The sequence below is a fragment of the Tursiops truncatus genome, chromosome 19 (genome assembly GCF_011762595.2).
Source record: "Tursiops truncatus isolate mTurTru1 chromosome 19, mTurTru1.mat.Y, whole genome shotgun sequence".
In the NCBI taxonomy this organism is placed as follows: Eukaryota; Metazoa; Chordata; class Mammalia; order Artiodactyla; family Delphinidae; genus Tursiops; species Tursiops truncatus.
The window spans coordinates 34058099-34073414 of NC_047052.1; the positions used below are offsets into that span (position 1 = coordinate 34058099).

The following is a 15316-nucleotide window of genomic DNA, read 5'->3' on the forward strand; positions in this document are numbered from 1 at the left end:
TGCAAAGATCGTGTGTTTTCTCATTAACCATCCAGGGCTGGGTTCCCTGGCAGCACGGAAGCAGATCCTAGCACCAGAAGGAGCCTCCCTCCATCGAGGACCCGGTCCAGCGGGGCCAGCCTCTGTTGGAGATTCTTAGAGCACTGGGGCCCTTAGGGAGCTCTGTGCATGGGCCCAGCTATGAAGAAGGGCTGACCATTCCCAGGGGGTGGGGGAACACATGAACCTGAGTCGTGTCCTCGTCTCAGGCTCTGCTTTGACCTCCATAGAAATCCCAGAGAGTTTTAAGAGAAAGGAACTAGGAGAAGAACCAGGAAGAAATATGAAACTCTGGTCGCAGGAGCATCTGAGGGGAGATGGAGTGAACTCCTGTGGTCAGAAGCAGGGAGCTGCAGTGAGCCAGAGCTGAGCCAAAGGGTTTGAAATCTGGACACAGCTTTTGCCCTCGCAAATATGAGGAGGGGTGTGGAGGCGGAAGAGGATAGAGACAAGGAAAATGGACCCAGAGGTATTTTGTGGGTGGATGTAACATAGATCGCATAGCTGCAATGTGCCGGGTGCTAAGGGCTCTTGAAATGTACACTGAAGGTGGATTCAACTGCCCTGGTGACTCCCGCAGAGGGCTTGTGTTACAAGACCCTGGGTGTGGAGTTTCAGGGTCCAATCATGTGGGAAAGAACCAAAGCAGCGATAGTAGCACTGGCGGTGGTGCTGTAATCCTCCTTTTCACTCACTCTTCATTGCAGCCCTGGGAGGGAGGCGACTTTCTCCCCATTTCACAGATGAGGAGACTGAGGCCTGGAGGGAAAGTGCTCAGCCCAGTCACCCTGCAGGTCTGAGGGGAGCCAGGAATATCTTCCGAGCTGCCTAGTTCACAGGCGTGTTTTTCCCCCCCACTCCCAAAAGAAGATCATCTTGATGAAACAAGGGTGGGAGAGAGGCAGGCAGTTGAACTGTCCTGTTTGCTGTGATGGGAAATCTCAAGGGAAATTTACCCGGAATCATGCTCAGGCTTAACTGACCCCTAGCTAAGATCCATCTGACATGGCTCTTGGGAGCAGTCGGTCAATGGAACCATCTGGAGTCTTCTGATTTGAGTTTCGGAGGAGAGAGTGAGCGAGCACTTGTAACTTAGGATAGCAGCGTGCTGGAGACAGGCCCTGGCCAGATGGCCGTCTTGCCACGGGAACCCTGGAGTGGGTGCACGGGCGGCTGATCCGGCCAGGCCCTCGGGGGTGTGTGTGCAGGAAGAAGGGCCTGTAGTTGTCCCCTCAGCCTGTTTCCCCAAACCCCACGTCAGCAATTCCCCCAGGTGCAGAGAGCGAGGCACATCTACTCGACATCCCTGTCCCGCCTCAAGGCTGGGAACACGCCTCTTCCGACCCTGGAATAAAGCTAGACAGCCTAGTGATCTAGCCAGGCTGAAACAACGCCCGAGTACCAGACGAGAGTAGAAATCTCAGAGCCCCACTCCTCTGGTGGACTTTTACCGGAGGGCAAGAGGGCCCAGCGCTTCCGGCTAGAGTGATGCGAGACGTTGGGGAGGGTGACCCTTTCCACCTGCCTATGCCTGCCAGCATGGGGATAGAGCTACGTTCTGCCGAGATGGGGAATTCAGCCTCCCCTTTTCCTGCCAACTGGTAGCCTCCGCGTGGACATGCCGTGTCAGTTTATTGGGGCGTTGGCATCCTTGTCCAAGGCGGACGTTGGTGGGTACCTGGATAAATAAGTATAAATAGTTTTCTTTCTGATATGTGACCGGATTATTTTCCAGTTGATTTCAAGCCTTGGCCCCAAGTGGCCCACAGATCAAAAAAAGATAAGGGTCAGTTACAAGGTTGAGCTCATTCTCCGTTGCCATGGCAACTGACCTCAGGCAACCCTCAGAGGACTACACCCAGCTCCCCAGGTGATATTTTTACTGTCCACGCCATCAATCCCAAGCCTTTCAAAACTCAGGCTGCCTAATTGTCAGGGCTCTGTTTTGAAGAGGGCCCAGGTCCCCTGTGGGGCCCCAGTTCAGGCTGCCAGAGCTCATTTATAAGCCTTTCTGAAGCATGGGGGACCATGAGATGGGTCCCTCCTGGCCAGAGAGGTCTGGGAAGGTGCCTCTGAGGGGAGGAGGGAGGGCACAGCCCATCCTCCAGGATCAATTAAGAAAATGGGGACCCAAAATGGGGGCAGCGGTGGTGGGGCATGCCTTCAAGCAATGGTTGGGTATTCTTGAGTGATGGGAGGCCCTGGGCACCCCGAGCACCCTGGCACTGGGGGTCTGGGGCCGTGGGGATGCTGAGGTGGCCTGGGGGAGTGTTAGCTGCCCACTGCAGAGTCTCCCCTCCAAAGACACCCTCACCATTTTCATCCCGGTCATGATAACAGGAAAGTGTTTCCCATTGTCGAGGATTTCTCAGCCTTCTGTAAAGTGTGGACCAAAAGCAGCTGTGGAAAAGTGGACTCCGTTTTAGACATCCGAGACATACAGTCCTGGCGAAGGTACAGCTTCATCACAACAGGGTTCTAGTGAGATCAGTGTCCCCAGAAGCCCTTTTATAGAGCTCAGTGCTCCCTAAACTTGAATGCACCTCCAGATTCTTGGAGCACTTTTAAAATGCAGATTCTCCTTCTGTGGGTCTGGGATGGGGCCTGAGCTTCTGCATTTCTGACCAGCTCCCAGGTGAGGCCAGAGACCACACCTTGCCCAGCAGGGATGTAGATGCTGGAGGGAAGCTGGGGCCTACCGGGTTGGGGATCCCAAGATCAGCCCTTGCCCCCGCTTCCAGGCTCCCTGGTTTCCGCCTGGCCTCTGGTGAAGGAGCCCGCCTCAGACCCTGTTTCCTCCTTTGCCCCTCGTCAACTCCAGCCCAAATGTCCTCCCTCCCCTCTCCTCTTGGCTTGCCTGGGTTCGTTTCCTGTGGTGTTTAATGACAGATCAATAGATAAACAAGCTGATCTGGCTGCCCAGATATTATTATCTGCCTGCCCTCGTCTCTTCTGCCCAGAGGTCTTTGTTCTTCATAGAGAACAAAGGACGGAGGTCCCCATCGGCCCTTGTCTCTATTACCTGTCTGTTTGAGGTTGGTTATTTACTGGCGTGGAGTCAGAGAGGTCCTCTCCCAGGGTCCTCCTCTTGCCTTCTCATTTGCTTCTTCTTCCTTATCGCCATGAGCCTGGGCCCCTGGACCTCAGGGGCCTTTAGTTGACCTGACCCTTGGGGTGGGCCGTGGGCTCAGCCCCTGGTACTGTGGAATTGAAGTCCGGTGAAGTTCGTTACCCGAGCTGGTGACAGAGGATTTCAGCTCGGCCAGGCAGCCTGTGCACCCCTCTTCAGCTCCCTCCGTTTGCAGAGATGCTGTTGCAGGGACAACGCTGCAGCCTGGGGCTGGCCCAGGCTGTGTCACTGTGGGCACTGCCACCTCCCCTCACCTGGGAAAAGTCCCCAGCGCTTCTGCCACCTGTAGTTGACGCTGGTGCTGGTGCTGGCAGGGGGGCCCACCTGGCTCAGACATGGAAACGTGGAGGGTGGGTCTGACTGTCCTCCTTCTTGCCAGAGGTTTTTGGGTGATTGAGGAGCAGAGGGTGGCTTGCTAGGTCCCAGGTCTCAAGTCCTGTGGCCTTTTTGGTATTTTCTAAAGCCAGAGAGGGCTGCTTGTGGTGACCAGCATGCACCTCACCCCCGCCTCACTCTGCCCCCTCCCTGGTAGGGGCTCTGCCCTCTAAGCTTCTTTTCCTCTTCTGTCAGTTGAGGGAGCCCCTTGGTGCCTGCACTCCTGGACCAGGCCATCTTGTGAGGATCCAAACAGCAAGTTCCTGAAGGCAAGAACAGCTTTTTATAAGCCCTCAGTCCTAAAAGTTTCGGGGGGACCACTGGTGTCTGGTAACTGGCATTTACCAGTATCTCCTCCCCATGTTCCAAGCATTGTATTAAGTGCTTTACACAAATCGTTCATTCCCTATTTACTGGGCACCTACTTTGTGCCAGGCCCTGTTCCAGGCACTGGTGACATAGTAGTGAGCAAAATAGCCCTCGTGGAGCTTATATTATTCTTTCTGTGTGTGTGTGTTCTCTGTGTACGTGTGAAAAAGAGATTCAGAGAGTTAAAATAAACAATCATCTCTGTACTATGCCAGCTGGCAGTGAGCATTCTCAAGGAAATTCAAGGTGGGTAAGGCTCTAGAAAGGATGGGGTGTGTGTGCTGTCTGCCGGGCGGTGTCTGGGTAGGCCTTGGTGGCGACATCATCTGAGCAGACACCTGGATGAAGTGAGGGGAGGGGGATGAAGAGTTGATCTGGAGGAAGGGTGTCTCAGTGAGGGCAGTCGTCCTGTGGCAGAAGAAGCCTGCTTGGCTACCTTACAAAACCCTGTGATGATGCTTCCCGTTTTCTAGCAGAAGCAGCTAAAGCTCAGAGAGGTTAACGAACTTATCCAAGTACACACAGCGAGTGGGTGATGGAGTGGAATTCAAACCCAGGTGTTTCTGGTTCTAACTCTTGTGTCCTTAATTGCTGCTTCCTGAATGGAGGTAGCTAATCATGTCCCCTGTCTCCACAGGTGGCCGTCACTGGTTCTCTCCTAGAGGGGTTTACACATGAACGATACCGCTCTCAGGGGCAGCCTTTCCCAGTGGGGTCCCTGCTTAGAGAAGGGCCAGGCAGGGCCCACGGCTGTGGTGGGAGCGGGTCATGCTCAGTGCATTAGAGTCCAAGAACAATGCTTTGTCCCCTCCCCACTGCAGCCTGCTGCCCCTCCCTCCCAGGCAGCAAATTATGGCCTCGGAGTGTGTGCCCAGGCCTGCCTTTGACATCAGTGGGGCCCACCTGAGCTTCACCTTCAGGATTCTGATAATCAGCTTTCTCTCCTCCTGGCTTCCCCCAAGACCTGTATGGAAATAAGTATGTGTCTGCCAGGGATCAAATGCTTTTGGAGACAAAAGTCGGTACCGAGGACATTACAGGGAGCTATCATCTCGGCACGATGCTCTTCCACAAAGCCCTCTGCTCCCCTTTTGGGCTGACACAGTTTCAGCCTGAAAGGTTCCAGCAGGCTGACTTGGTTTTAAGCAAAAGCACATCCTATTATTTTTTTGAGAAATGAAGTGTAAAATTAACACTTATTATTCCTGAGCAGAGGAAAAAAATAAAAGAGAGAGAGGGACTCTGGGATTTTCATGCTTGTCGGGTTGTTTGTTTGGCAGTTTGGGTTTTTATTTATTTTTATTTTTAAAAAATCATAATAAATCAATAGACTCCGCGTGCCAGCCCTGACTTATGGGGACTGGGAGGCACGCTCCGGCACAGCAAGTGGGTGAAGTCTGCATTTCACTTTACAGATGAGCGGGGCTGCATAATGCACTTGAGTTGCGTGGGTCTCTCTTATGGACGCCTGTCATGTGCTATAAAGAAAAAAAAAAAAAGAACAGAAAGAAGAGGAAGCGATTGTGCCTCTTCACTCACAAAATCCTCCAGCCCCACGCCGGGGCGAAGGGGCCTGTGGACTCCCAGACAGCTTTGTCATTCTGCTGCAAGGTGTCGCCGAGCCTGTGTGATCTTATATAATTCAGGAAAGTTACTCTCCGAGGGTGCTGCTGTCTTCAGACCCTGCGACTTGGGATGGAATGAAAGGTTGTCAGCGCCGGTGGGGTGAGAGTGATGGTGACAGTGAGTTCTCTCGATAGCCACGGGCTGGCTGGTACTGGGTCACGGGCACGCAAAGGAGTGTTTGCACACTAACTGGGGCAGCCCCTGCCACCTCTCCCCACTGTTTGTTTGGATGGTTTTATAGGCAGAGGTGCACATAATGGGCCCCCCAGGGAGCCCCTCTAGCCCCCACCGGTGGGGAGAGGGCCTTGTCCTTCAGGAAGAAGATTTGCAAATCAGAAGGTCTGCCTTCAAGTGGGAGAGGTTCCCAGGTCTATGGGAAGTCCTCAGGCTTTATTATTTTTCACCCACTTTTACTTTTTTGCTTGTTTTATTTTCCCTCTCCTGTCTCCCCGGTTTGACTCTTAAACACGTTAGGTGGGGAGTGAGGAAAGGGACCAGATAGTTGTCTATCGGGCTCTTGATCTAATTATCCCGGAACCTCACATGGGCACCGGTTTGGGGCTGTGATTTGCTTAAATGGCAGCTGTTTCGGCCCCGGAACCGGCTTGCAACTCTAGTCCGCCTGACTGTGCACGTATTTGTGAACATGGGTGCAGGGTGTAGCTGCGTCTATGAATCGGGGGGACCGGCTGATGAATTGCTCAGCGCTCGGAGGACGGAAAGTGACTGTGAGACGTGATTTCTCCGATTTATAAGTTGCAGGAGCGTTCTTTGTCTTCTCCGTGTTTGTGTATCAGATGGGCACGTCTCCATTCACAGCCAAGTGGATAAAGGCCCTCACTCGGCAGACAGCAGTACATCCTCCTTTGCCATCTCAAGCCCAGGGAACCCGCTCTAGCTGGGCAGAGGGGGAGAGACCGGCCAGGGCATCTCTTCTCCATGAGTATTTCCTGAGCCCCTCCTGTGGGCCCAGGTGGAGCCTCATGCTTTGGGGACCAGAGGAGAGGACATTATCTGTGCCTATAGCCTAGTTGCCGGGATCAGGAAGACTCATGGGATATGGTTAGATGAATCCAGGGTCACTGTGCCCAGCCAGGGGCAGCCATGCAAGCTGGCATAGTCGGGGAGGCTGCCTGGAGGTGGTGTGCAGGTGGGATGCGTAAGGATAGGGAGGGCTTTGTATCTTGTTCAGAGTACCACCCCCAGCTGGTTGTGTTACCTCAGCAAGTGGTCTAATCCTCTGAACCCATTTTTTCTCTCCTAGAAACGTGGCTTTCCCAGCAAGCAGGGTTAATTCTGAGAGTCAATTTGTTATAAACTTAAACTTCAGTTAACTAAAATAGAAACCTCTGTACAGTCATCATTTTCACATACCCTCTGCCTCATTAATGTGCAGGAGATGTCCACATCCTAACAGGGAGGGCATATATAAGGGTGATATCTCTCTCATTCATTCATTCATTCATTCACTCATTCCTTACTCTGTGCCAGGCTCTGTGAAGCACTGTTTGGGCGGGGGAGGGGGTGAGCAGGGCATGTGTTGTGGGGGGGGGTCTTCTGAGGCAGTCCCCCCACACTGGAGGCCATCTCTAATTATGATGAGAGCCTCCCTGAGGGAAGTGGAGGACGTGCGTTGGGGCCTGTGAGGCGAGCGTGCTGAGCCTGCCCTGTGTCCCAAAACTTGTCAATGAATTCCTTTTTCGCCAGTATAAATGGAAGATCAGCTTGAATCTCTGTCGGGTGCATGTGGCCTAGTTGCCGGGGCTCCAGGGGCGTGACAAACACCCGGAAGATTCCAGCCAGTGGGCTATGTGGGGCAGGCCCACCTGCACACGCACGTGTGTGTTTGCGCCTCTGCGGTGGGGTGCCGGGCGGGGGTGGGGGTGGGGGAAGGCTGGGCCAGGGGGATGCCTGCTGTCCCTGCCAGCCCCTGCCAGGGCCTGGGGACCCAGGGACTCGCCAGGAGCCTCAGCCCATCTGTGTTTGTGTTTTGCCACTGGCAGAGCCCCTCTGCTACCTAATTCTTGCCTTTGAGGGCTAATCGGAGCACCTGGCACCTTTGGTGAGGCTGGTTCCCTGGGGGAGCCCGAGGGGAGCCTGTGTCCTTGGCTGTCCCAGATAATACTCTCCCCGATACTGGCACGCTTGGCAACAAACACCTATTGAGTGCTTGTTGTGTGCCAGGGGCTGGTCAAAACCCCTTTTCATGTATTAAAGGAGTATTAACTCATTTAATTCTCACATCAACTATAAGAGGAAGGCTATTTGATGGGGGGGATTGGCTTTTTTAAATATTTATTTTCTTTATTTTCTTTATTTCTCTGGCTGTGTCAGGTCTTGGTTGTGGCACGTGGGATCTTCACTGAGGCGTGCGGGATCTTTTGTTGCAGCACGTGGGCTCTCTAGTTGAGGCGCGCGGGCTCAGTAGTTGCCCCGGGGCATGTGGGATCTTAATTCCCCGACCAGGGATCCAACCCGCATCCCCTTCATTGGAAGGCAGATTCTTTACCACTGGACCACCATGGAAGTCCCGGGATTGACGTTGTTTTAAAGCCTGTTCTTCAAAGGCTTTTTAAAAAGCAGTTTTAGGTTTACAGTAAAATCAAGAGGAAGATACACACTTTCCTTCGATCCCTTGCCCCACACGTGCATAGCCTCCCACATTTTCAACATTACTCACCATGATGGTACATTTTTCTTGTGAAGATGAACCTAACGTGAAGCATCGTAGTCACCTAAAGTCCGTAGTTTTCCTTGGGGCTCACTCTTGGTGTACGTTCTGTGGGATTGGACACGTGTATAATGATATGTACCTATTAGCATGATATCATACATAGTGGTATCATGTCCTAAAATTCCTCTGTGCTCTGCTATTCATTCCCTACCCAGCCCCAGTAACCACTGAGCTTTTTATTGTCTGCATAGTTCTTCCAGAATAGTTGGAATCATACAATATGTAGTGTTTTTCAGATTGGCTTCTTTCACTTAGTAATATGCATTTAAGGTTCCTCAATGTCTTTTTTTTTTTTTTTAATTTATTTATTTATTTTTGCTGTGTTGGGTCTTCGTTTCTGTGCGAGGGCTTTCTCTAGTTGCGGCAAGCGGGGGCCACTCTTCATCACGGTGCACGGGCCTCTCACTGTCGCGGCCTCTCTTGTTGCGGAGCACAGGCTCCAGACGCGCTGGCTCAGCGGCCATGGCTCACGGGCCTAGTTGCTCCGCGGCATGTGGGATCCTCCCAGACCAGGGCTCGAACCCGTGTCCCCTGCATTAGCAGGCAGATTCTCAACCACTGCGCCACCAGGGAAGCCCCAATGTCTTTTTTTTAAGCACTGAATAATATTCCATTGTCTGAGTGTATCACAGTTTATGTGTCCGCTCGTCTACTGAAGGATATCTTGGTTGCTTCCAAGGTTTGGCAATTTTAAATAAAGCTACTATAAACATCCACGCACAAGCTTTTGTGTGGACATAAGTTCTCAACTCCTTTTGGTAAATACCAAGGAGTGAGATTGCTGGATCATATGGTAAGAGTATGTTTAGTTTTTTTTTGTTTTGTTTTGTTTTTTTTTTTGCGGTACGTGGGCCTCTCACTGTTGTGGCCTCTCCCGTTGTGGAGCACAGGCTCCGGACACGCAGGCTCAGTGGCCATGGCTCACGGGCCCAGCCGCTCCGCGGCATGTGGGATCTTCCCAGACCGGGGCACGAACCTGCGTCCCCTGCATCGGCAGGCGGACTCTCAACCACTGTGCCACCAGGGAAGCCCGAGTATGTTTAGTTCTCTAAGAAGCTGTCAAACAGTCTTGCAGAGTGGCTGTGTTAGTTTGCATTCTCACCAACAGTGAATGGGAGTTCTGTTGCTCCACATCCTTGCCAGCATTTGGTATTGTCTGTGTTCTGGATTTTGGCCATTCTCGTAGGTGTGTAGTGTTAAGGAAGCTATTATTGAGTATTTAAGAAAAGAGGAAACCGAGGCACAGAGAGGTTACATAACTTGCCCAAGATCATGCAGTAAGTAGCAGAGTCAGGTTCCAACCCTGGGTGATGTGTCACTCAAGCTGGGGCGATTCTCCGTCACCGCTACTGACCAGTGGGCCACACTGGTCACTGGTATGGCCCCTTTCATTCTCTCACAGCCCTGTGAAGCAGGGACTCTACTGAAAGTGAACTGTTGCCCAGGCCACATGGCTTGAAGAAGAAGCCAGGATTTGAACTGTGCCCTGCTGGTCCTGTGTCAGGGCACCAGACCTCAGCTCTGCTGTTGGGAAGCTGGCGCTCAGGTCACCCTCTCTTCTCTGGGCACCTTTGAGTGAGGGTTTAGGGTCATAGCAGCCCCCAGGTGGGGAGATGGAGCTGTGTTCTGATCTGGAAGCAGCAAAGGGTGTCTTTCCACTGTCCGTGAGCACTGGGTAGACTGTCTGTTTACAAATTTTTAAAAGAGCACTTTATTGTTTTTTGCAGTATCTTCCAGGGGCTGCCCATCCCTCTTAGAGTAAAATCCCCAAGCCCTCTAGTGGCCGGCAAGGCTCTTTGCGAAGTGCATCCCTGAGTCCCCACTGTCCCATGCTGTCCCTGGCCCCCCAACCGTCAGGCACTGCCCCCTCACTGCCATCCAGATGGCCCCGCGTGGGCCCACCTCAGGGCCTTGCCCTCGACTCTGCCCTCAAGAGCTCCCTGTGTTACCTCGTCACCTCCTGACGCTTATGTGTTGATTGTCCTTATTATCTGTCTCCCCACCACTAGAATGGGGGCAAGAGCATTACCTGCTTAGCTCCCCACAGAATCCCCGCCTGGCACACAGTACATGCTCGATAAATGGTCTATTGGATTTTTTAAAATTTTGCTTGGACTCCCTTTCCCATGCGGACCGCATCCTGGGCCCCTCTCCTCTATGATACAGTCTAGGATTCAAGCTACTTGCCTTGTTGCTAGACCAGCAGGAGAAATCACAGCAAATGACACATTCAAGAGCCAGATATCTGGGGCTGGCGCCCCCTGGGGTCTGTTAGCCTTCCGGGAGCTGGACCATCTAGAGCTGGGATGGGTCTGGGCATCCACAGCCCCTCCACAGCCCTGGTTCTGGGGGTCAGGGAGAGCTGGCCTGGGGTGTCCTGGGGGCATGTGGACTCCTGCAGGAGGACACGGTGTGCAGGGTTGCTGACTGGCCGTGGCTCTCCTTGCAGAGGAAGGCATCAACCATGAGTGTAAGCTGTGCAACCAGATGTTCGACTCCCCGGCCAAGCTCCTCTGTCACCTCATCGAGCACAGCTTCGAGGGCATGGGCGGCACCTTCAAGTGTCCCGTGTGCTTCACAGGTAAGTGTGCCCGGCGGGGAGCACGTGGGGAGAGGGAAGGGACCTGGGGGCCCGGCCGCTTCAATCCCTGGCCCTCAGCATCTGGCCCAACGTGGCCCCAGAGCTCACGGGGAAGCCCCTGAGGGATCCGCAGCCCTATTGCTCCGCCTGCCTCCACATAGAGCTGACCCCGGCCCTTCCCGTCTTCGCTCTCTGCTCTCTCCTCTTCGGCAGCGTGGGTTCCTAGCCCTCCTCCCACCCCTGCACTCAACTGCTACCACGCTTTTTCCCACCCAGCCTTGCCCTTCCTTGCAGTTGGCCCTTCACGGACCCCAGGCTCGTCTCTGAGCTCTGTCCAGCACCAGTGGGGTTCCCCCTTCGCGCACCTCCTGTCTCCCCCTCCTCCCTGGCCTGTCCCAGCCCCTGCTTCATCCGTGCTCCAGGCTGGAGGGGTCAAGGGCAGCTCTGCCGGCCAAGTCCCCAGCCCCCAGACTGGCTGCTGGCCCAGGCGAGTGGCTGTCCCGGCCTGAGGCGAGTCTCAGGGGCTCTGCCGGCCCCCCTCCTGCTGCCCAGATGGCAGCCGGTGTGCGTGGGGGAGGCTGGCCTTCCCCTGCCTCTCCCTGACATCTGTCGTCTGCCACGGCGGGAAGCCCACCCTGGGGAGGGCGCCTGGCAGGAGGGGATCTCTGAAGTGCTCACCTCCCAGACACACAGCTGTTTCAGGGCCACCTCCTGTGTGTGCCCAGGGTCCGGACCACATGGAGGATACAGCCACCGGGAGGCTGGGGCTGTGACCTGCTCTGCGACAGGCCCGAGGAAGGGGCTCCGCAGTGGGGGAAGTCCCCGCACACTCACACCCCTCTGGGGTTCCCAGGAGTCTTGGCACACACTGGTGCCTCTTCCCTCTCAATCCCTCCACCTCAGGAGCCCCCACCCATCTGTTACCATCCCACTCTGTGAGCTGGGTCGGGGGCTGGCACCAAGGGGCCTCAGTTGCCAGGTCTGCCCATCCAGGACACGGGGGCCCCTGTGTGGAGATCCGAGGATGCTGACAACCTCAGCAAGATGAGTGATTCCTGTTAATTGAGTGCCTTCCTGTACTAGACACTGTGCTGAGCTTATTTAAATCAAATCTCAGCTCTGCCACCTGCAGAGTGAGACCTGGGACAAGTCACAACGTTCCCAGTGCCTCAGTTTTCTCTTCTATAAAATGGGGATAATAGCAGTGCCCGCCTTACAGGCCTGTGTGTATTCAAGGAGCCCACATTTGGAAGGTATCTGGCAAACGGCGATGATGAAGACGATGACATTCATTGGGCTAATTATGTGCCAGGCCATCTTTTAAGCATTTTGCAAGTATTAACCCATTTGATCCTCCCAGCCACCCAGTGAACTACATACTTTAGTGATCCTCATTTTTCAGGAAATGAAGCCCAGAGAGGTTAAGTGACTTGTCCAGTGTTGCACAGCCTATAAGTGGCAGAGTTCAACTTCACTGGCTTGAGCCCTCTCTAGCGTGCGCCAACAGTGTTTCCAGTAGCCCATTGTTTGGCCGCCGTGTCCATGCCTGGGTGATCCCTACGTGGGAGTGGTGTGGAGCAGCTGCTCTGGTTGGCCGGGCCCGTGTCCCCAGTGTCTGGCCCCCTGATGGCCATGTCCATGTCCATGTCCAGTTTTCGTCCAGGCCAACAAGTTGCAGCAGCACATCTTTGCTGTGCACGGACAGGAGGACAAGATCTACGACTGCTCGCAGTGCCCACAGAAGTTCTTCTTCCAGACCGAGCTGCAGGTGAGTGCCCTTGTCCGCTGCACACACCCCTCCTGGGGCTCTCTGGGGCTCCCATTGGCACTGAGGGTCTTGGGGTGAATCCATGATGGTGGGATCTTGTACTCAGCACCACCCCAGCCGCAAAAGCAACAGGCCCTGGACTTGTGCTTGTGGGTCTGGAGCCAGTGGCTGCCCTCCTGGCTGGCTGGTATGGGGTATGGCCTCCTGGCCTCACTGGTCCAGCGTTCTCAGGAGAGCTGGACCATAGCAGCTGAGCCTGGAGCCAGAGTCGGAACGGTTAACATTTGTGCCGTTTCCGTTGCAAGTCCCTTCCCCTCTCAGGGATTTCATTTCCCCACTGGTATTACATGATGATGTTCCACTGAACTTTGGATCTATGGCTGGTGGCCCGTGTGGCTTGCATGGCTGAGTCCTGGGGCCGCGTGTGGCCGGAAGCTGGATCTGGGATCTTGGAACCTCCAACATGCCCAGGAAAGCTAGAAAAGTGAGAGCAATGGATACCGGTTGGGCCCCAACTCAGAGGAAGGGATACTTGCCAGTGGTCCTGAGGCTGATGTGGCCCTCAGATGGGGCACCACAGCCCTACAGCTTCCTCAGCCCCCCATCCAGGGCCTGCAGTAGCTGAGAGGGTCCTTGGGAAAGGAAGCGGCTGTGGTGGGCTTCCCAGGGCTCCTGTAGCCCACTCCCCTCGGCATCCCACAGGCCCCTTCCCACCTGTTACTGGTTTTTGGGGACCCAGATCTGTGTGCAGGTGAAACCACCTTCTCACGCACTGGTTTTTGCAAGAAACTCTTTTAACACTGGAGAGGTGACATGCTGTCACAGAAATACCACACACATACACCATCAAACACACACTGCACACACAAAGGAAAGTTCCACACACACAGTCCCTATGCATACACACAGAGACATCATTTTCAGAGTACCACCACACACACACAGCATAACACCACACCCCCAAAGAGGTAACACTCAGGCATCCACAGAAGTACCACACGTACACACAGACACGCCGGAATATCACACAGTGAGAATAACACTGTTTTCAGCTGGGATGCGGGTTAGGTTCTGCTGCGGGAACAAACATCCTTTAGCCCTGTCTTCAGGTAACAAGGACTTATCTGTTGCTTGTGTTACGTATCAGGTGGCTGGGGAGGAACTCTGCTCACGACAGTCAGTGACCTGGGCCGATGGCGGGTTCATCTCCTCTCATGTTTGCGTGGTCACCGAAGCAGGGAAGGGAGGGGGTGACGATCGCAGACCGCTCTCAAAGCTTCACTGGGAAGCGACCCACATCTCGCTCCCACGTTGTCTTGGCCAGAGCCCTTCAGGTGGCCATGCCCAATGTCACAGGGGCGAGGGAGGGAATCCCCCAATGACTGGAAGGAGAGGAGAGCTGGCGTTCCTCACAGCCCCACCCCCAAGGACTAGCACACACTATGGCCCACCAGGTGTGTCCGCCCACCCCGTACACCTTGCCTGCACCCCCATGCAGGTGCTGATGCTGCATTCAGCTGCGTGTTTCAGGGCTGCAGCCACAGCAGAGTCATAATGTCGCTGGAGGGCAGCAGTGGTGGCCCTCTTCTGGGACTGAAGGGGTGTAGCCATGCCTGTTGCAGGGTAGCCCGCTTCACTGCGCTATAGCCCATGTGCTCAGCCAGGCCTGGACCCATCCTGTCTGCACGGCTGCTGACAACTTCACCCAGAGGAAGTGAAAACAGGCCCACAGAGGGCACAGGAGGGATTCACCATCCGACAGTCAGGGTCCTGTTCCCATGGGCTGGTCCCGGGCCTGGGCCAGGCAGACAGAGCGGACAGGCCTGGCCTCTGACCTTGAACTGCACCAGGTGGATGGCTGGAAAGCCCATTTCTTTTCACTCTTCGGGCAGCCCCTCTGAGTTCCTGTAAGTCCTGTACCTCTCACACAACGTTCATTCCATCTCAGTGTGGGACAGGATTATGGACCCAGGCCCAGAGAGGGGGTTCTGCTACGAAATGACCACCAGCAAGGTAGTGCCCGCACCCAGGGCCCACTGCTGTCTCCCCATCGATCCACAAACTGAGTGTGAACCTCTGTGCCGAGGCCTGTGAGGGAACAGCTAACTGCCCTCTCATTTGACCAAGGGGACTGGTTCCAGCCCTGATGGGCATCTGTCCAGGAAGCCTTGCTCGTGCACGGGCTATGCACCCTTCACCCTGTCTCCACCTGCCTTACCAGCCTGACCTAGCTACCAAAATGGGCTCCAAGTCCCCAGACAACTGAAGCTTTTTATAGCCCGACATGGCAGGCCGCTTTTAAACGCACGAGCTCATATAAGCTATGATTCACTTCAACTTCGGGCTCGCTCAGCCCTCTGGTCCCCCCACATTGTCCTGGATGCCAAGAGAGGGATGAGTGCTCTCCTTGTTGGCTTTGAGGTTTTGCCCAGAGAAACTTCCCAGTCCTGCCTTTTTCAAGCTTCGTCAGCATCCCTGGGCCAGAGGCCTAGCTCGTGATGCACAGGTGTAGGTAGCTGTGGTTTCAAGCCAGATCTTGCTTCGGCTGCGCGCACCTGGGGCTGCAGACGTCCCAGACACCAGAATGGTGTGTGTGAGCTGATGATTCCCTGGGTCACCCCATCAACCTTTAAGGCAGATCCTCAGAGGCCAAGAACCTCACTAAATTATAGCCTTAACGAGTCACTATTTTCT

The 15316-nt window shown here is 54.5% G+C and overlaps 1 protein-coding gene across 5 annotated transcripts in view; it reads left to right on the forward strand.

Annotated features, from left to right (window-relative positions):
* ZNF423 (zinc finger protein 423) overlaps positions 1 to 15316 on the forward strand; it is a 329875-nt gene that overhangs the window by 288026 nt on the left and 26533 nt on the right. For all 5 annotated transcript variants that reach the window (XM_033845086.2, XM_073795610.1, XM_073795609.1 and 2 more), the window contains 2 exons: positions 10723 to 10854; positions 12507 to 12622. In XM_033845086.2, coding sequence (XP_033700977.2) covers positions 10723 to 10854; positions 12507 to 12622 — 248 coding nt within the window. The remainder of the gene's footprint in view (positions 1 to 10722; positions 10855 to 12506; positions 12623 to 15316) is intronic.